We start from the raw sequence: 22,817 nt of genomic DNA on the forward strand, positions 1-22,817 counted from the left end.
TCTGCCTCAGAAGGTTGTCCTGAGATTTAACTATGTGGGGTAAATGCTGAACCATGTTAGCTAACATTAGTATTTAAGATTATGTAGTTTTTTTTAACAAACCAGAAATTTCAGTAAAAATGTCCATGTGTTTGCCCTGCAAACTCATTGAAACAAAAAAATAAGTGATTGTCCTTTCTTCATTTAAAAACTTCAGAACACTAACTTCTCTTTAGTTGACTTTTCAAATATTTCATCTACTTTTAGGCAGGCTTCTCATTGTTGAGTTTAAAAGGAAATTTTCATAGTTTCTTTTTTTTTTCCATTAAGTTGATTGGTACATTGTAGGTATACAATACAGTTACATTCATTATTGGGATCTTCTACCTTACATGATGTATCTTGGTTCTTATTTTTTTCCCCATTTCCCTAATTTCACTTTAAAATAAAATTTTCTAGTAGGGGAATTTGGAATATGAGAGCCTCTTATCTAAAGGTACAATATATTCTATATAATGATCCAAATACCTCTGGTATCATTTATTCCATTTTAATTAAAAAGTATTTTTAAGGACTTGAACACTTGTTATTACTACTGTCTATGATGAGAAATCGTGGAGGAGATGGAGTGGTGGAGTGGAGTCAGCCACAGGATTGACTACAATCAGGGAAGAGTTGTCCTACATCAGAGCAGCCCGTGGTCATCTCTGTCATACGGTTATAAGGCACAGCTCTTAAAAGAGAGCGTAATACAAAGTTTTTGAAAACAACCCTTAGAGTAAAAGTTTAGGATTTGTTGACGCAGTAAGACTGAAACATGTTCAAGAGTTATGTCAGGGTATAGATAGTTTTCTGTACTGCCTAATTCATATCCTAGAAATTCAGTAACGGAAAGAGCAGGTTAAACAAGTCCTAGTTGTTGAAATTTATATCACATTTAACCAATACACAAACATCCACTTGTAGAAGAAATCTTTGTCACCACATCATATAGAACTCATTTTTTAAAAAGTATATAGGAAAGGAACTTACAGGAATGATTTGGCCACATACTCCAACAGGCTCATGTCTTGTGTAAGTGAAGAAGTCTCCATCTGGAAAACAAAGCACACACGCAGCCCTACAGAGAACTGATACATTCCACACTTGTAGGGTGGAGGTTTGAAGTTGATATGAAAGGAAGGTGAAATAAATACATAATTGGCAAGAAGAAAAAAAGCATCTCTCCAACAATTTACAAAACAAGAATGTGAGCCCTCAAATAGCAAACTGGAATGATAGAAATCATAAAACTGAGTTAGATAAAAGTAAAGACTCAAGATTAGGAAATATCTGAAAGATAATTCTGTTTTTCACAATAAAGGTGGGTTATTTTCTGTATTATGTAATTCTCAAAGTTTTATAGAAAAAAGAAAAAGGAGTTCAGTTCTTATCTAGCGAAAAGAAGAATAATATTCAAATGCAGCAGCTCAAAGTTCTTTTTTTAATCCCTTTAAAAATAATATGACTTAAAAATAATGAAATTTTAAAAAGATTTCCTAGGTATTATAAGCCTTTTTATGTGGTCTAAAAAAATTTTTTTTGGCCTACTTAACAAAATACAAGCTCCCTTAATCCATGGGGGAAAATGCACAAAATAAAGGATAATTTTTTTTCTGCCTAGCGCTGACTAATTAATGTGTTGCATGGTTTGATGAAATCTTTCTAAGAGTGCCATTGCTCATTATATTCAATTCTGTTTCACACCAACAGCAAGGACTGTCTTTCTGAAGATCCTCATGTACTTAAATGACTTTTCCCAAGAGATTTGAAGGTAAAGACAGAAATTCACTGATACAGTCACATTTCTTGGCATAACTGTAGTTTAATTTTCCTCTTTTAGCTTCCTGACTACCAGTTGTAAAATATTGGATGCTCAAATAGATTAGAAATGAAATCAGGGCCAGTCTGGGTGGCATGTTTTATTGCTCCAGGTGATACCTTTATACGAGTTATATTATACTTACACTATTTCCCAAATGGATGCTTCTTCATATGAAATATTTTTCATCTTTCTATATTGTTATGTGTATGTCCTACTATATTTATACATACAAATTTTAACCCAGCTATTAGCATAGTTTCATCTTGTTTGGAAGCTATTTGAAATAAATCATATGAATTATTTTGTTTAATTATTCTAGTCAAACTGCACTGAGTTTGAACAGGCACAGATAACCATAGCTGGCTCATAGAGGAGCATGCAAACAAGGCTTAAATAATTAATTGCATTATGAAAAGGGTATACATGTCACTATGATAATGAAACCCAAATAATCTCAAAGGCCAGCTTTGAAGAGTGTGGGCCCTTAGGTAGCTGTCTCAGATCATCAACTGTAGTTGTGAGAATGTTCCTCCATTAACAGTTTCGAAAACACCTATGGTGTTATCTTCCCCATGACTATGATAGGACAATTTTAAAGGCCATTCAATGAATTTTCACAAAATTTCCTAGTTTAGATCCGCGTTGGTTTAAAGTCCTGGAAAAAATATCTTTACTTCATTTGGCTGGCAGCTTTAGAGGAGAGTTTGAAATTACTCAGCTCTACAGTAATCGCCTCAGCCCTAGCCCCACCATGGAGGTTTCCCGAAGTCTCTCACCGACAGGGATGGTGCGGCCCTGGATCTTGTCAGCCCAGCCTGCACAGTAGCGTAATGTTTTTATACAGCCTCCTAAATCCATCAGATATGCATTAGGAAATAATTTTCCAGCATTCACTGACTCCATTGTCTGAAAAACAGATTAATCAATCCCAAAATTTAAAATTCCACAAAAAATTTAGATTAAAAATACATGATTTTGAAGAAATCTTACTTTGTCTAATTTCCTCTTTAAAAAAGAGACACTTGCAAAGAGTTTTAAAAAACAACAGACACAAATAGACAGACATTTAATATTTTGGTAAGAAATTATTTATGGAGAAATAAGATATAGTATAGAGAAATATTTTGGACACTTTCAACAAAGTAAAGATTTCCTAGTAAGATTTCAGGGCCAAGTAAGCTTGAGAAACTCAGCACAATATTCTAGAAAATTCACACTACATATGGCCTTGTTAAAGACCTGTTACAGTTCTAGAGTAAAGGAAAGATATTTCTTTAATTTGGTTTAATTCAGGAATTTCCAAAGCTTTTCCTGTAGAATAAGTTATGAGAGCAGAAGTTAACATCCTCCAGAACTACAGAGCAGATAACTCCTTGAGAATAACCTCAAGGATTGGCAGTCCCATAGTATAAAGAGATGGAGTTTTCTCCTTTGTTCATAGCGTGCGTGTAGCTCTCACTAAAACCAATCAAGTTACCAATTCAGTGAGTGCTTTGGAGAGCTTCCCTGTGCGTCCGGGTTCCTTATACTCACTGCCAGCAGCAGTCGATCTCTTTCAAATAAGTCAGCCAGCTTGTAGGAGGCGACTACATTTAATATTTTGGTAAGAAATTATTTATGGAGAAATAAGATATAGTATAGAGAAATATTTTGGACACTTTCAACAAAGTAAAGATTTCCTAGTAAGATTTCAGGGCCAAGTAAGCTTGAGAAACTCAGCACAATATTCTAGAAAATTCACACTACATATGGCCTTGTTAAAGACCTGTTACAGTTCTAGAGTAAAGGAAAGATATTTCTTTAATTTGGTTTAATTCAGGAATTTCCAAAGCTTTTCCTGTAGAATAAGTTATGAGAGCAGAAGTTAACATCCTCCAGAACTACAGAGCAGATAACTCCTTGAGAATAACCTCAAGGATTGGCAGTCCCATAGTATAAAGAGATGGAGTTTTCTCCTTTGTTCATAGCGTGCGTGTAGCTCTCACTAAAACCAATCAAGTTACCAATTCAGTGAGTGCTTTGGAGAGCTTCCCTGTGCGTCCGGGTTCCTTATACTCACTGCCAGCAGCAGTCGATCTCTTTCAAATAAGTCAGCCAGCTTGTACAGGAGGCGACCCCTCTCTGAAGCATCCATAGTACGCCATGGAGAGCCGATCTGAAAGGCCTGTCTTGCGGCCTTCACTGCTTTCTCAACATCTGCCTGTAAGTCGGAGGGAATTCAATTCAATACGCTCAACACATGGGCAGAGCAAATCCAATGAGAATAACCCCTTAAAACAGGCTGTAGCTACTCATAAACAGACGCTGTGTCTCCATTAGCTCCAAGACTACCACATTCTACATATTCATCTACAGTAGGTAGGACTGACACCTACTGATATTCTTTAGATGGGTGAGCTCCTCACACCTGATATAGGCTTGATTTCCTAGATTATACATGCTATACTATTCTTTGAATGTTTACTGTATTTCAAGGAATTTTCTAATGACTTTACACATGCTAACTCAATTTATTCTCAGTAATTTCATAGAGCCAATATATTCTCCACTTAATAGACGAAGAAAGAAAGAGGAGAGGAGAAAAAGCTTTTCTTAAATTCAGTAACTAAATGTGGCTGAACTGAGTTCTAATGGAGTCCATCTGACTGCGGAGGATCCCTTGCTCTTTAGTACACTTTCTACTCCTTTGGTGACTGGGATACAAAAATTCCAAGCAAACTCAAGATCCCCAAAAGTGAATATTTTTCTGTCCTCCAGGTACTCTATAATCTGTGCGCCCTCACGAAGAACTTATTGAAGACTGACTAGCACTTTTCTTTGCTATTGAAGAGTAAACATTATAAACAGGTACTCATTCATCCTATATAGAGGGCCAAAGGCAGAGAGGAAATGGAACTGTTCTGCAGATGCTTCTGCAGGTGAAACACCCTGTGTTCCCTGGCAGGGTACAAAGAAATCTTTTTCAATGCCTAGTTAAATAAAGAAATCACCTGCCTTTTATTGACAATGCTTTATTTACGCTGATTCCTACAATGAATGGAATCTCAAGACAGCAAACATGTACTAATAGAAAATAAATAAATAACGTAACAAATAAAAAACCTACATTGATTCAAACAAAAGTCAAATGGTAGAGTGAATCCACACCAACAAAGTCTCTTTAAGTAGCCTCCTTGCTTTCACACGAGTGGCCTTCTGTCATACTCTTTCTTCTGGGCTGTACTTTTCTATCCGAGGTATACTCCTTTAGTTCTCTGCTAATCAACCCCAGTTACTCTTTTCCCCTATGGATCCTTGTGCAGGCACCCACTCATCTACAAAATATGCCTACAATGAATATCACCATTCTTACATTACTAGTTCATGTGTTTTTTCCACACCAAATCAATCGCAAATGCCTTATTTTCTAACACCCCTGCCTTACTTTTGCTACAATGAACTCACTGCTATGTGGAAGTTCACAAATCTCAACAACATCACAAGCCAGAAGGTAACAGCATTTTGCAGAAGATGTAATTACCCTTGAGATTTAGGGTGGGAAGAAAAATATGACTATGTTTTAATTTTTAAGTTGTTCACATTTAAACTGAATTCCGGCCAAAGATGATGACTCCCTCTTGGAGAGCCATGGATCTCCTCCTTAGAATGTATTCATTTAAGAAGCCCCAGACTTACAAGTCTCAAAAATTTTAAAGTGGCAATAAATAAAAAACGTTTTCAAATAGAGATGTTCTTTAATTTATGATAAGGTTGAGTCTTCATAATCCTAGGCCAAGTTGAAAATACTGTAAGGCAAAAATGCATCTAACAGACCTGATAAACTGAGCATCATAGTTTATCCTAGATTGACCGAAATGTTCTCAGAATGCTTATAGTCTACTTTATAATAAAGTGTTGGATATCTCATTTAGTTTGTTTAATGCAATACATTATATAGCCCTGACTGTTTACACTTGGATTGTGTAGCTGACTGGGAATTGTGGTTTGCTGTTGCTCTGTAGCATCACAAGAGAATTTTGTACTGCCTTTTGCTAGCCTGCAGAGAAAATCAAATTCAAAATTTCAAGTAAGATTTCTATTGAATGTGTATTGCTTTTGTGTCTTAGTAAAGTTAAAAACTGGAAGTTGAGCCATTGCCAATTTTGATCATCTATATTAATCACCAAACTAAGATGATCTGAAGCAAGAGAGATTTCGTAAAAGTATAATCTGGTCTGATTAAGTAATCATAGACACAAACAAAGATTTTGCAGTGTAATACGTGAATCTCACCATCAAAGTTGAATGAATGATATATATATTTAACAATATGTATGGGTTCACTGATTACTATCTTGAGAATTGCCTATACAGTGCATATTTTCAGCATTCAACTAGTCATATGGATTGCTTACATTTGGACATTATTTTATGCCATAAGTCCTAGCCTTTCTCATGTTAAATTTAGAAAGTACTCTTTAGAAAAAGAGAGAGGTGCTGGGGATTTAGCTCAGTGGTTCTGCTGCTTGCCTTGTAAGCACAAGGACCCAAGTTCAATCCCCGGTACCAAAAAAAATAATAATAATAAAAAAATAAAAATAAAATAAAGAGAGAGAGAGGCAAATCACAAGAATATGAGATTGTCAGTATGATGTGTAGATACCACGGCTTATACAATATTTGCATCTCTGTGTTTAAACAGATCAGTGTGACACAGCTTTCATTTTAGTCCTTCTGCCCAGTGTTCTGGTACTGGCCTCAGCCAAGAATGTGCTATCAGAGGTGTCCTGCCACGAAGGGATATGGAGGAACTGGCTTCAAGACAATTACTGTGCCATATGAAGAGCACATCCTTAGAGAACACTGTTATAAATAAAGATGCTCTTGTGGTTGAGTGTTTTGGGTTATACCTCTCCTTTACTCACATTTAACATTTAATTTTTCAGGAAATAGAGTACTAGTAGTTAATTTATAGTTTTGGAATAAAACAATGTAGATTTAAATTCTAAGTCCTCCTTATTAGCTATGCAATTTTGGAGGCACCCAACCAACTGTATCAATCCATCCATCCACATAAAGTTTTCATACCCAGTCTTCTGTACAATATTTTTCTCATCAGTCTGTTACTGATAGAATAGTGAAGTGAACAGACTGTCCTTCTGAGATATTCATTCAAATGGGAGGGATATACAGCCAAATCATTACCCCACTCTCTTATATACCATGAAGAGCAGTATTCCAGAGGAATTGGTCCAGAACCACATTACACATAACCTAAGTCAACAGATGATAAAATCTTATACAAAGTGATATAATATTTCAGATAACCTACACACATTCTCACATATAATTTAAATCATCTGTGGATTACTTATAATAATTACTATAATGTAAATGTCATACAAATAGCTTCTATGCTATATTGCTTAGAGAATAATGATAAGAAGAATGCCTATACACATTCAGTATAGACATAACCATGGTAGGCCTAACTGCATAGCTTGTGGCAGCAATTACATCACCATGATGAGGAATTTGTGGGCACAGAGGGAAACAGAGGTGAAATATATTGTGCTACATTTTTAGAGTTTAGCGTTTTTATCCATAAATTCAAAGCAAGTGACATAATAGGGTTGTGTGGAAGATTAATTAAGGTAACCCTGGATATATATCTCCTTGTAAGTAACATTATGTCATTCCTTATACAGATACGATTGTTAGTATAGTCTTAGAAGTCAAACTAGTGTTAAAATAACTCTCAGCAATTCCAGTGTATTGCAATACTTGCTTTCAGTTCTCACTGCCTGATACAATTACAGGCTTTTATAATTTTTATATTGTTGACAGCCTTACCAAGTTCATTATCTTCCTTATCTAACTGTGTTGCCTATTGGTACCAGGCTAATCTTTTTCATGCAGTTTTATCTTATCACTCTCTCTTCAATGTTTATAACTGTTCCTTTTTACCTACAGTTCAAGGCCAGGCTCCTCTGATTTTCAAAGTCCAATAGACAGGGATTTGGTTCAGTGGTTCCACCGCCTGCCTCGCAAGCTCAAGGACCTAAGTTTGATCCCCAGTACCAAAAAAAACAAAACAAAACAAAACAAAATCAAAGTCCAATATTCTTTGCCCCACCCTGCCCCCACTGGCCCAAACATTATGTTCACATTTTTTTCTGTCATAGTGACTCAGCTCCTTATTACTCTATGATTCTCCTTGACAAGAATGTTCTACTAGAATGGTCTGTGCTATCAAAATCCTACACATTTTAAAAGACTCAAATACTACAATTTAACTAAATCCTAATTTTTGCAATCAGCTTGATAATAGCTACTAGTTAAGCGATTACTAAGCTCGATGCACTGAGATATGTTCTTTACAGCCTTGTTACTACTGTAATTTTATGCAACTGGTTTTAAATATACATAGGCCTCATGATCATGAAATCCAGCCCAGAGTAGAACCAAAATGCCATCCTGTATCTGACCCAATTCTAGTTCTTATAGCTCTGCAGAGTTATTCTAATAACATCTCCATTGCAAATAATATTTACTTTCTGTATTATAAGTTATTATATTTTTAATTTTTCTGGGCCTACAATAGGAAGTAAATAAACATGCAATAATCTTGTTAATGATTTCTAAACTTATTTTACCCTGATGTTTTATAAGGTTATATCTTAACTAAATTATTTGGACATTTATATCATAAGTCATATTTTAACTGAATCCATTGTTTAAAAAGCTTATACATTATTCATAGCTAGTAGGCACAAAAGATTGTTGTTGCTTATTTTTTCTTTTTCTCTTTTGAAATTTCAAGTTTAAGATTTTTATTATAGGCCTGGCACGTATAGGGATATAATCTTTTATTTATTTATTTTTCTATTTCATACTTATCATTTATCTGTGATGAGAACACTTAAAATCTACTCCTTAAACATTTTTTGGGTAGATGGCATCATTATTAATTGTAGTCACTGCATGGTACTCTAGATCTCTTGAACTTATTCCTCCTAACTGAAATTTTTGACCAGTATTGTCCTATCCACCATGTCCCCCAAAGCTTATTTTTGTGCTCATGCTTAGTTTTGGGATTCCAAAAGACTTCTGAGGTTTGATTCCAAAGGATGAATTTGTAGAAATCACTAGAGCTCTGGGGAGCCTCCATTAATGAATCCAAATGTGGAAATGGAGGCAAAACAGAGAGCATTTAAAGCTATTTTTAACTTTCTTTTAATTTATAGAAGTAATTCCACTTGCAAAAAATGTCATGGTGGATACAATCTTAAAAGATTGTAATCTTAAAAGATTTCTTGTAGCCAGAAAACAAGTTGGTTCATTAATTCAGATTTGCTATCAGCAGTAACACTGTTGCCTATGGGCAATGTTGCATGAAAAATGTTCCTTTTTAAAAGTAAAGATCCACAAGCCGTTAAGGAAGACTGAACCCTTCATTCACTCCCATATAGTACATTGCTAAGAAATATTTATTCAGATATAAAAAAAACAGTTATCAGACCAGTTTTACTCTTAAACCTCTCATAAGCTCTTACATTAATAGAGACCTACTTTTATCCCTACCAACTATTCATGAGTTCATACTTTAATATCAGAACCGTTTTCAGGAATAGTCAATACGTATAACCTACAGGAGCCACTGAAGTGAAAAAAATTCCCACCCACATCTGTGCTTTGTTCCGTCGCGTCCCTTTGTTCTTGCTCTTCCTCTTTTCTTTTTGATACCACTGAGAGCCCATTGTTAGTTCATTCCACTCATACATTAAATCCCAAAACTTTTGGCTCATTATCTAAAGAGTCACTTCCAGAATATTAGGCTTACTGTGGCTATGCAATTAACTAAATTTGTGCCTTTCACTAAACAATATTAGTTTACGTTCATTGGCAAAGTTGTTTAAACAGTGATTATTCTTCAAAGACAAAAGTTTTTTAAAAAAATAATTCTAAAAGGAATTCAGTGATAGGAATGCTGGATGTCAAACAAACAGTTATTTTCCTTGAACTGTTTGTATCACCCACAATTTACTTTGGGTGATCAAATGTCTAGCCAATTCCAGCATGATTATGACCTGACTAAAAGCTTTGCTGGGTATCACTGCACGTCCTTGATCTTTTCTTTGGATAGGAGTATTGTTAATAAGCACAGAGCAACTCAATGATAAACTTGAAAGGCTTATGGTATAATTGTCAATTCTGCCTTACTCCTCCTTATGAAGAAAGTAAACTCCATAAATCATTCCAAGAAAAGGCCTCAGACTTTCTGAGAAGGTTTCAGCTGTAACATGGGCGTAGAGATTTTCCTCTTGGAAATAATCCTAATGGCAAAACAAGGTGCTATCTAGGAAGCCAGTGACAAAGCTAAGTGCTCAAGGCTCCAGAGCTAAAAATGAAGGCTATGGTTTTTTTCTTTTATTAGTTGCAAAGTACATACAGATCATCAGCCTCTCCACAAGTGACATTCATAGCTATGTAGAGAAAGACTATGACTACCACAGCCTCATTCTACTATTGCTCTGAGCCTCACTGATTTTTTACTTAGGCTTGCTTGGGCCACAGAACCATTTAGGTGAGTGTTTGAGATGAATAAAGTTATGTGTGGATCTCTAGAAATCTCTGATATTTTGTTCTTTGTTCTTCTCTTTCAAATATGAAGGACGTATTCTCTTATCTCTTGGAATAGCTCATAGGATTCAGGCTTCCAAATCTTCAGTAGCACTTTGCCAGGGATGATCAATATTTCTCTGTCCAAGTTTGGTCTTACAAAAATTCAGAGGTACAGAATGAGTTTCACCGCATGACTTCCATACTTCCTTTTACTTCTCCAAGTCCATGTCCTACTCCATCTTCCTACTACTAAGTGATTTTCAAAAAAGACACCCCAAACATACATTAGAGAAGAGATAGCCTCTTCAATAAATCGTACTGGGAAAACTGGATATTTATATGCAAAAGCATAAAATTGAACCTACATCTGTCTCAATACACATAAATCAGTATAAACTGTCAAACGCATAAGTGAAAGATCTTAAACTGTCAAACCAAATCAGCACACACTTCAATATATTGGTGTAGGCAATGACTTTTTTGGACAAAACTCTGAAAGCACACACACTAAAAACAAAGACAAATAAATTTATATCTAACTGATTATTATGAACAGCAAACAGCAGGTAGGCTGTACTTCTGACAAGGAATTAATATCTAGAATGAATGAAACAACAGCAAAAACCCAAATAATCTGATTTTAAATGGGCAAATAATCTGAATGATGTCAAAACTTTACTGTGATCGATATTTTCTTAGATTGTACAGAATGAATATTACCAAAAAAGTCAAACATAGCAGATATTAGAGAGGGTATGGAGAAAAAGAAAGCCTTACATATGCTTGATGAGAATGTAAATTAGTACAGTCATTATGGAGACTAGCATGAAAATTCCATAAAATTTTTTAAAAATTACATCGCCATGTAAACCAGGTATCCCACGTCTAAATGTATCTCCCAACAAAATGAAATCAGTTAAAATTGTACCTACACTCCCAGTTATAGTTCTGGTAACTGTAGAACTATTTATATGAGCAAAGATATGGACTCAACCAAGACGTGTAGCACATGCACAATGGGGATATTATTCAGCTATAAAAAATAATGATTTCTGTCATTTGTGGCAAGACAGATGAGACCAGAGGACATTATGTTAGGTGACATAGTGCGGTCACAGAAAGACGAATTTGGTATGATCTCACTCATAGATGGAGGACACAAAACTGACTTCAGAGAAGAAAGTACCACGGTGATGAGAGAGTCTGGGAAGGAAAAGTGAGTGGATAATGAAAAGAGTCTGAATCATGAGTTCAAAATACAGTTGGATAAGAGGGATAAATTGTGGCTCTCTGTAGCATGCTAACGCGGCTGCAGTTTACAGTTTTAACTTGCTATATGTTTTATATGAACTAGAAGAAGCTCTAAACCCAAAGGAATTATAAACATGTGAGTAGATGGAAATTGTAATTTTCATACTGTAATCATTACATATTTCTTACATATATTGAATTTCATTTGCATTACATAAAATACATTATAAATATATTATAGCTTACCTCATTGGCAGCTAAGAAAAGAACACTTGTCCTCTGTTAAACGCTAAACTTTGAGAGGAGAAACAACTTATCATTTAAAATTTTAGTTCAATGTTCTCAAAATGTTCTCCGCCACTTTCTCCTCAACAATCTGCCTTACCTGAGCATTTGCCAGCAAGGCAAATTCCCAGGCTTCACTCTAGTATTATAAAAGCAAACTCTAGGACTGGGGGAGAGTTTGTGGCTTAACTAGGTTTCCATGAAGTTCTGATGAATGTCACGTTTTCTGGATCACTATCTTTGTCAGCAAACAGGTGAGTACTAGATTCCTAGGGTGAGGTATGTGGGGTATGTAGAAACTCAAAGCTTAATTAAAGAGAAGAAAGTTTCACTGATGCATTTGTACCAGAATCTGAGCTATGAAAATGTGAGCTGCAGTGTTGATCTCTACGAAAGGATACTATCTAGATTACTTCATCAGTACTCAAATTCTTAAAACACCAGGGTTATATAGGCAGATGTAATATTCTATAATCACACAGAAGAGAGCAGTTCTACCTGGGAAGCTTAAGAAGGCTTTGAAAGAAGTATAAAACCCCATAATGGTTGAGGATTTACGTGCCGGGTACTTTTGAAGATCTTTGGGTATTTTATTTTAATTAACCTTTCACATATTTCTATCCTCCCATTTTCCAGAAATGGAACAGGTGCCCCACAAGGTAATCGCAAAAGTGGAATCCTTGTCTCCCACTGCACATGCGACTTGGACTAGTTCCTGAAGGCTGTGGTGTGGAAATGCAGAGAGACGGTGACAGGCCAACAATATTAGGTGAGGGACAGTGGGGACGTTGAATTTGGAAGTCTTAGGATAGTGAGGTATCCTGGGATAGAGCCATAAAAAATGGCTGAGTAGTATAATAAAGGAAGGACATTTGCATGTGGACTTTTCCCAGAAGGCAATGAGAAGCTGAGTGAAAAATGTATACATGGGTGAACTCTGAAGTATATACAGAAAGTGAAGTCTGAAAGTGAGTGGTATTCTTCCATTTTATTCTGTTTCTGCTTCTCAAATTGTTGACCTCTGTGCCCAAACTCTATACTGGCCCCGTGGGTCTGGGCCTCACTTTGTTCTAATTCTCCAGTTGGAATCCATCTAGAAAATTAGAAAATCCAAAGCAGTCCTATGACTCTCTGAGAATAGGTCTGTGTGGCTCAGTACCTTGAGATTTATGACCTTGTGGATTGAGGTTAAGGCAAAGAAAGAACGGAAACTGGACAGGAACGTGAGATTGAGCCAAGTAACTGAAACCTCAGGTTATGAATGGTATTATCCTTAGATTTCGCTGAGTTCATCTCCCAGCAGTCTTTTCATGAAGCAATACGTTTTATTGCTTTGTGTATGTAATCTCAAAAGCAGGTATTTAAAGCTTGGTAACAACATTTGAACAACTAAAGAACAGACAAATCACTTTAAATTAATAATACATGCACTTTTCATGTTTGGATAAAAATTCAGAAGGCTTTTAATTTTCTTGCTTCCCTTACTTTTTAAAAACACTTTCACCCTACCTTACTTCTATAAAAATTGCGAAGTAGAGCAATAATCCCTGTATGCACAGGCTATGGGGTGAGAAGGACATTTGAATGCTGATCTCATGATCTATTAGGCAGTACCATCCTGACTAAAGTACTCAATTTTTATTCTGCCATTTTATCATCATTTGTACATGTAGCTAAAAATACTATCTTTCTCATAAGGTTGCTCTCAATATTTAAATTAATAGAGCATTTAGAATTAGAATAATTGTCACTAAAGAATTTGGTCTTTATTTTTGTTAATATTTTAGCTAGAGTATAACTACACTTTTAACTACTCAAGACACTAAAATTCATTTAAAATGTATCAGTTCATATTAATTTAGCGATTCTTAATGAAATAACTTGGTAATGTATTATTTAAAATAGTTAGATTGTCTAAAAATGATTTATTAACTTTTAAAATTGTGCCTAAGTTAAAAACATTCATAGAAGTAAAAGTATTTCCTCTTTCAAAGCTATGATTAATCCTTTCTTATAGAATCTGTTGGTACAATAAATCTGGACATTACATCACTTTTAAAAAATCAGGGAAAACTACATGAAAAGAAATCACTACAGTACCTCAAGCATACAGGCGTTTATTGAATTTGCAGTGGGTTTTAGGAACTCAGAAGGGTGAGAATCAGAGGAATCTGGCATAAAATGGAGCTAGTATTCAGAAACTCACCTTATCGCCTTCTTCTACCTCACAGATTTTCTCCTCAGTTGCAGGATTAAAGACAGGAAATTTCTTGCCACTCACTGAATTATGCCATTCATTGTTTATGAAGATCTGTAGGAATATGAAGAAAGTAGATAAAAGAAGCATTTAATCAGGCAGTGCACTTTGCAAATGTTTATGCATTTGAACTGAAGCATTACACACTCTCGAAAAATTTGTCCCACTTCAAAATATTTGATTTTATCTTACATTTTTAGTGCAAACATATGTAATACAAGCATGTCTGTGCACTAAAAGAAAATAATAGTTTTAAAGTTCCATTAAGGTGTAGAAAATACAGGTTGCAGAAAACAACTTAGAAATTGGTGTATTTTAAATCAAGTAGCTCTTCATTTGAGGCCAGAGCAGAAGCTTTGTTGGGCAGGATCTTTATAAACTATTGCTCCTGTTATCCCTCCAAATTCTGAATATGCTCATTCCAGGATACCATGATTTGGTATGATGGCTTCTTTTCTTTTTTCTTTTCTTTTCTTTTCTTTTCTTTTCTTTTCTTTTCTTTTCTTTTCTTTTCTTTTCTTTTTTTCTTTTCTTTTCTTTTCTTTTCTTCTTTCCTTCCTTCCTTCCTTCCTTCCTTCCTTCCTTTTCTTTTTTGTACCAGGATCAAACTGAGGACCTTGTACTTGCAAACCAGGCACAGTGCCACTGAGCTAAATCACCAGTCCCATGACTGATTATTTTTGATACTTTAATTTGCTGTCCTAAAGGTAGCTTTGGAGTGGAATTTCATAAGAAATTTGCTTAGAAAAACTTGGCTAGTGGCCTGTTTTTTCATTGACCTTTAAATACATAAAGATTTAGTTTTCCTTTTCATCAGAGCACCTCCTAATTTATTTGTCTTTAGATGAGCTCAGGTACTCGATTGCTTGGTAATACCAATGAGAAATAGACATGTATCTAAAGTGCATCCAGAAAACTTGGAATTGTATTCTGGGTCCACTGTAACAGAACGGAAATGTTAAAAACCATCAATCTGGAATTTAAAATGACTGAATTTCAACTTATGCAGCTCTTCATTTCATTTCTTTGATAAACTATCTCTGACACTCGTTTCTTTTATTGGAGAAAAATAACTGTCTAAGCCGAATCAAAGAGCACCCATTTGTGATGAGTAAGTCTACGTCCCGTTTCTGACAAATATTGGTTTTTTTTTTTCACTTTTTATCTTTTTAGTTTTTATTTATTCTTTTATTATTATTGATATATGAAAGCAGTCATGAGTATTTATTGAATATTATGTATTGCAACTTTTTGTGAGTTTTATGAAAACGTGAAGTAGTTCATTTAACTTCAAATCCCAGGTAATTGAAAAATATAACTCTAAAAGAAGGTTATCTTACATACTGGGTTTATAACATATGTCTTACTTCAGATATCCATCCTTATTTTATATTTAAAGATAGGAATTCATTGTTCCATCTTGCATATATCAAAATACCATTTGGCCAGGTTTTAATCAGTAGCTATGCTAACAGAGCATCATAATTAGTAAAAGTATTCCAGGGATGTTTATCAAGATTTTGCATTCTGCACATAAGTACATTATGGTGTTCCTGATTTGCTGCAAAATGGGGTGGAGGACAAGCTTCCTTATTTACTTGTTCTCATCAATAAAATTACCCATACAACAAAACAACATCGTACTATCTCTGTGGGAGAGTTCAAACGAATGGCAGTGCCTACGTAAAATTAATTAGGAAAGCTTGTATGCATGAATGAGTAAAGGGAGATGGAGTCTAAGCAGTTCCAATGAAGAGACTAGATGTGGAAAGATAGAATTGTGAATGTACGAGAAAGAGTACCAAGCAAATCCTTGTTTCACTGACAGGGTGATTGAACGCAAATGAAAAGCACAAATTCATATTATTCCTCGAGAAGAGTAAAGTTGGCATCTTCATTCAAAGTGAAGAAAGGTAAACTTAAAATCTTGACTTATGAAGCATCTGTCAGAGTGAAACAATAAGCTATCAGGAACATTTTGCAGAGTCACATAATCATTCGTAAAGAATATTTTCTTTTTTTTCCTCATTGAGTTTATTGGTGCATTTTAGGTATACAGTACAGTTACATTCATTGTTGATTTTTTTTCCTCATTGAGTTTATTGGTGCATTTTAGGTATACAGTACAGTTACATTCATTGTTGGGATCTTGCACCTTTACATGACAGATGGTCTCGGTGCTCCTTTTTTCCCCTTGTCCCTGCCCTCCAAAGAATATTCTCTTATGTGTCTTTAGCCCTTATCACTTGGTATTTCTCTTCCCAGAGGATGACTGGAAAACACGCCAGTCAATGTGCCCCAGACTCAACTCAGTGTTATCTTTACATTTTGGTTGCTCTCACTCAAAACTAAAGTTCTAAAAAACTTTTTAATAAAGACTTCTACCCCCCACCCATCATCCCGGTTCACGTTTTCCACTCTCTCTACACACGTAATCCCTATTCACATTTTCATATCACTCTGTTCATTACTACTACTAGAATCTCCCTCACCTATCGAAGTTCACTTTTGTTCACCTGCCTCCCCAGTGCACGTCAGTGACTCCCCTCCTCAAGCTCCTTAGCATGGTGCTTGAGGCAGATTATAATTTGGTCCCCATATCCTTTCCCAATCCGTGGTCCGTCTGTTCCCTCACATTACCTTTTGTTTCCACCCTCATTCTACTGCCATTATTGCTATGCGCTTTATTGCTCCACACCTCTATTCATAAAGTTCCTCAAGTGAGAGTTTTCCTCTGCTTGAAACCTGGGCTTAATTTAGCTTCTCTTTATGGAGATTTCACTGTTGTTGCCAGCTGTATCTATTCTCTTCTCTCAAAAGAGTGTGCTGTTATATTCCATTACTAAATGGCTTATTAAGCTCTGTGTTGTGTTAAATTTAAACACACATGTATCATCCCATGAGATTCTAAACAAACAAACAAACAAACAAACAAAGACCTAAAGATATTACCTGCCTAGATTTTTCAAACTAGCCTTTCAAAGCTTGCATCAGATTCACATACTTGGTTAATACTGCCATCCCCCTACCCTCAAGATTGTATTATCTATCTTCAGACTTTACCTCTCTAAACTGAAAGAATGGTAAATCTCATTCTGTTAGAAATGTACTCAAAACTCTCCCCTTAGACAGTATAATTTCACTAAACAATAAAAAAGCAGCACACAGAATTGATTACATTTTGTGTGACTTTTGATGGGACTTTCCAGCTCTTACCTGAGTCCTTTTACCCTCAGGTCTGTGGTACACTTTTTGTGTATTTTGAATACTCAGTAATATGCTCTCTATACATCTTTTATTCCCTTCATCTAACCTTTTTTGTAGAAAGAAACATTACAATATGTATAGACTATTTGTATACCATTTTAGAATCAGACTCATGCATCTAAACTGTACATGATGGTCCTTCTTCAAAATAAAGTCAGTTGATGTTTTGTAGATCAGTATTAACCCAAAGTAAAAACACAGAATTATCTGGCAGCTTTCAGGCAACTGGAGAGACCAGCTACAGATAATCCTAAATTATCAGCCACTGCTCTGCATTATTCAGGTTTAACCTTTAACACGGGAGAACATTCTGAATCCAAGTGTTGTTTGAACTTGTGCTTAAATTTACATAATCCTGACTGGTCAGTTTCTTTTTTATTGGAAAAGTTTTTGTTAAGAAATGAGCAGACATTTGAGATGTACTGGAACATGCAGTGGAAGATCTGAGATACGTGTCAGGGCCCTGCCTCCAGGGGTGTACAACATAAGAGGCACTTGTATTTGTATTGAAATCAGCCAGTAAGGTTAAAGACTGTAGAATCAAATGGCCAAAGCAGTGCTCTAGTCAATACATTGTACAGTGAGATTTGTGGAAGAGAAGGAGAGGGCTGGACAATGTATTCTTGAAGTATAGAGTGGAATGAGATGGGTGGTGTCTTAGTTAATTTTCTCTCATTGCTGAGACAAGATATCCAACACCCAAAGTTAAAGAAGAACAAGTTTATTTGGCTCACAGTTTGTAAAAATTTCTGTCCATAATCTGCTGCCCCCACGTAAGGGTGGCACAATGGCAGAGGAGAACAATTCATGGCAGACCGAAGGTAGCAAAGAAAGTAAGGGATGGTAAATGCTTCTTTCTGCCCCTTTTATACTCTCTCTAGGCTACCGGCATTAGGGCAGTGCTAAACCAATCAGTGGACTGATTTAGTAATCACACATCCTTAATCTCAGGGTCACACACTTTAGATTCAGCCACCCCTGAAAAAGCCTCACCTATGACTGCATGAGGCCTTGGGAGACATGTAGACATAAACCCTAACAGGTGGTGAGAAGAAAAACTATGAGCAAAGAGAAAGACTTATCTGGGGATTTTGGCAACAAACGAAAGAGACTGACCACAAACAGAATTCTTTTGGAATCGAGGCATAGAAAAGTTCTGACAATGGAAATGCAGCAGTCTTGTACTGGATCTCAATCCCTTATGTAGGAAACTCGAATGAGATTCTGGATAAAATCCCATTTTCCATGCACAAAGGATTTCTTTTAAGATATTCCAAAGGAGAGGGAAGATATCGAGTGTCCTCGTACCTTTGCTATGTGGATTTCCAACCCTGAAAGGTGTGTTGACACAGGGAGAAGTGGGTGGGAGTAAGGTATGTTGTAAATCTTGCCTCAACCTTAAGAACCTAAAATAATATCAAAGAACATGGGGGAAAGGAGAAAAGGAGGAAAAAAAACCAGACAAAAGAAAAGGATGAATAAACAATAAGGAAGCCACAGAACACAGTTAGGTGGGGAGTTAAACCCACAAAAGAATCAAAGCTAGATCTCTGGCAGTGACTTCAAGCTCAAACCCTGAGGCAAAGCAAAATATTGAGTAGAAAACATTTTTATTTTTCAAAGAAGAAAAATGTAAAAGGAAATTAAAGAGGAAATAACAGATGGAAGAAAAATATTTAACTGTAGTCAGAGGAATACAAACAAAAGTGAATGCCTAAAACAAAAATAGGGGAAATACAATTTTCCTTACATTTCTTTTTTATACTTCAGTCTGAGTTAAGTAGTATGAGTATATACTCTCTTCCTTCTTATTTAAAATGGCCTCAGTCTTTTCAGTTTAGACAGGGAAAAAGAAAAGATTCTACAGCATTTATTTTGTCATCATTACAAAAGTAATCATCAGCTATTACTGTTCATCATATATATGTATACATATATATATATATCTATATATATATATCATATGTGTTTGTCATGCATTGAAGATTTAAGCTGTACAAGCACTCAAAATTCTGTACATATTTCACATTTAAGGCTTCATAAAATAATAGCTTGTGAGAAGTCCTTTTCCTTCTAAAACAACATCATAGAGCATCATTCAGCTGTTTGTTCATATTTCTTCAACTTTCAAAAATATATTGCAAGATCAGGGAAAATGAGCTAAATAATGGGACTTAGGTTGCAGAGCTAAATGCAGGCAAAATTTTGAGAGCTGTGACATTTGTGTAAATTCCCAAGGCATAAATTCCTTTAACATTTCAATATTATAATAAATCACGAAAAGCTATATCATCAAAAGACTATTATCAACTCCTTATATCACTTATGAACAATGTAGCTAAGTTTGTGGGAACCTTAGGTACATACGTAAATGCACATAAACATACTCAAACTATAATTGTTTCGTGAGTTGCAAGTTTATATAAATTCATGAGCTCCCCTTGACTATAAGGAAAATGATCAATGACACCCAGTGGATGCCTGAGCCATTTATACACCGTGTTTCTCCCTGTACTCTGATAACTGTTTGTAAATTAGGCAAAGATATTAACAACTATACAAAATAGATCATGGGAAGAAATGACTGCAACACAATTTGAGTATTCATTTTTTTATTTCTTCCACTCGATCCTTTGATTTCTTTCACCAATATTCCTGAATGAGAATTGCTGCGTAGTTCTATATGTGAAATATCATTCCTTGAATCCAGAGACATATCCTCTTCATCCTTTTCATTGTGAGTTCATTAAATATATCCATCAGTTTAATCATTTTAATGTCCTTACTCATCAGACATTTCTGGGAACATCATATGACCTTTCATCAAGTCAGACTCAAGAAAATGAAAATTACTTTTTATCTTCTTGCACTCAATGTACATCTCCGTTCAATTTCAGAAAAAATGATTTTTTCCAGGCCACATTGAAAAAAGATACAGTGACTTTGGTTGTTGTTTCTTAAGTGTGAATTAACAGTTTATATTCTCTATACACATTTTCTTATCCTTTCTGAAAATTTTTTTCTCTTATTTAAACCATGATGGCCTATAACAGTTTAAACATCTGAAAACTGAAAAAAATATGTTTATAAAAATAATAAAATAAAATAGAGCAATCTTAGCCATACACATATTTATATAAAAGTTACATAATCTTTTTCTCATAATGTCATATTATACTTTTACCTCTTTACTTAAAGAAATTACTTTCTGCATTTTCTTTGGTAAACACAAATTCTCAGCATTGCTACATTTAGACATTGGGTCCATTACAAAGTCCATTGTTACTGGAGCATAAGTACTGTGATCCCTCAATAATCATTTGATAACATAGATGGCTACTACTTGACTGACGGGTAGGTAGCTTTTGTACTGTGGATACACAGGAAAAAAGGACAATTCCATTCTCAAGTGGGACACAGTAGAATGGGCCAGATTTTATTACATGACTTAGAATGTCATGCAATTTAAAACTTATGAATTGTTGATGTTTGCAACTTCCTCTTTAATATTTTCAGATAGTCATTATCCATTGGTACCCAAAACATAAGAAGTCAAACTTTGGATAAGAAGAGATGGACTGTTTTGTTTATTTTCTGATTTATTAGATTTTAATTAAATGTCTGATTATGAAAATCATTTCTCAAGTTCTTTGCAGCATGTCTCTCTGTTGGCACCTACATGTGGTAAGCATGTGATGTATCCCCTGACCACACTTAGGATAGTCTCGTGATGATTGCTCTGTAAGCATCTTCATTTTATCAGTGTGAATTACCATGAGCTTTCTTTTTGCTGATCTGTATTATGCCATCCTATAATGCATTTCAGAGGGATTACCTCAACATTGAGTTGCTCTCCAAGTGAGTTGTGTCTCACAGTCTTGGAGAGATGTTTTTGCCCATCTCTCTCATTCTGGCAAGGAGTGAGTGAAAAAGTTTATAGGTGAGATTCATGTTTAAAAAGTCATGTGAATAAGCAATATGCATGATCTTAGCAACTGCAATGACAGCGTCTCTTAGAGTTTGTGCTCCTCACTTCAGTATCATTGGCTTTCTTGAGTGAGGTTAGAGTACCTCTGCTTTTGGAAATCAGGAGGAAAATGATTTCAAGTAGAAATATATCAGCTCTGAAATGATAAGACTCAAAGTCCAATATTTTCTGGGCTTACTTCTTAAAATCTGGATCACCATGAGCAAATAAATCAGCCACACTCTCTGGCTTCAGCTGCTTAAGCGGTAAAATGGGACCTGGTAACATCTTTTCCAGCTACTTCACACTGGTTAATTATGAACTTCAAATGAGATAAGTGGATGGAATCAGTTTGAGCTGTGACAGTATACAAGCGAGTTCATTAACACTGGGACCTGAATCATTCTGGAATTCTCAGGAAAACTCAAGGAAGGAGAGCTCAAGAAGGGACCACCTGGACAAGTTCTAGGCACTTCTCACAATTTTTATTTGATTTAATTCTCACAGCCACTGTCTAAGGCGGTCATTATTATTCCAGGTTCACAGGAGGGGACCTGATGCTGAACGAGATTACAAGCTTGCCCAAGGTCATATTATTAAACATGTAGAAGGACTGGAAATTGAAGTCAGTTTTATCTCGTTAAACTACTGCCCCTGCAGACATTCAGCTACTTGTTCCACTGCTTCCAAGCCCCAGGCAAACAAAATGTTGCTTCAGTCAGAAATTTAAAAAGGTCTCTCGACTGAAAGCGGTGTTGCAGCACACTCAGCTTTGCGGGAAACATCAGTCCTGTCCTGTTGCAAGCACCCCGGAGTGGTTCCCTCAGATAGACTCCGCGAGCTAACCTGACCCCGGCACGCCTCTCCACCCGCCTCTCACACATGCCTTCCCTCTTTCACTTTACCCCGGTCTTATTAGCCTTTTGACAGTTCTTCAAAGACAACAAGCCACTGTCTGCAGAGTCCTGTATGTTCTGTTACCCTGGATCTTTGTTCTTCCCTGTTCTACGTGACCACTTTATTCTCTGCAACCCGCAGGCTTACCTCAAATGCCCTTTCTTAAAAGGATTCTTCCTGACAACTTTCATCAGAAGTGAGCTCTACCCTTCGGATTCCCTCAGCTCTCAGTTTTCTTTGTCTTAGCACTTACAGTTTGTGATTAAAGTATTGCCTTACTGCCTTCTTTTCTGCCACACATATCTTCTAGGAATAAAATCTCTGGCTGACAAAAATCAAATTAGCATTCATGTCTCATAATACCTAGCACATGGCACTCACTAAACAACTTTGATAGATAAAGGAAAGGGAAAAATTGGGAAAAGAATGAATGAAGGGAGAAAATT

The 22,817-nt window shown here is 35.7% G+C and overlaps 1 protein-coding gene and 1 long non-coding RNA gene across 2 annotated transcripts in view; one reads left to right on the forward strand and one right to left on the reverse strand.

Moving 5' to 3' along the window:
• The window catches only part of LOC104863185 (retinal dehydrogenase 1), a 48,897-nt gene that overhangs the window by 21,849 nt on the left and 4,231 nt on the right, over positions 1–22,817 (reverse strand). Inside the window, exons 2-5 of the mRNA XM_010625517.3 lie at positions 14,190–14,294; positions 3,903–4,043; positions 2,620–2,749; positions 1,012–1,073 (exon numbers count right to left, since the gene is read on the reverse strand). Coding sequence (XP_010623819.1) covers positions 1,012–1,073; positions 2,620–2,749; positions 3,903–4,043; positions 14,190–14,294 — 438 coding nt within the window. The remainder of the gene's footprint in view (positions 1–1,011; positions 1,074–2,619; positions 2,750–3,902; positions 4,044–14,189; positions 14,295–22,817) is intronic.
• LOC104863179 lies at positions 1,546–6,761 on the forward strand. Its single transcript, XR_780506.1, has 3 exons — positions 1,546–1,792; positions 4,601–4,690; positions 6,525–6,761. It is a non-coding gene; the product is annotated as an uncharacterized LOC104863179 (long non-coding RNA).

This window comes from Fukomys damarensis, unplaced genomic scaffold (genome assembly GCF_012274545.1).
Source record: "Fukomys damarensis isolate Sample0158 unplaced genomic scaffold, DMR_v1.0_HiC HiC_scaffold_31, whole genome shotgun sequence".
Classification (NCBI taxonomy): Eukaryota; Metazoa; Chordata; class Mammalia; order Rodentia; family Bathyergidae; genus Fukomys; species Fukomys damarensis.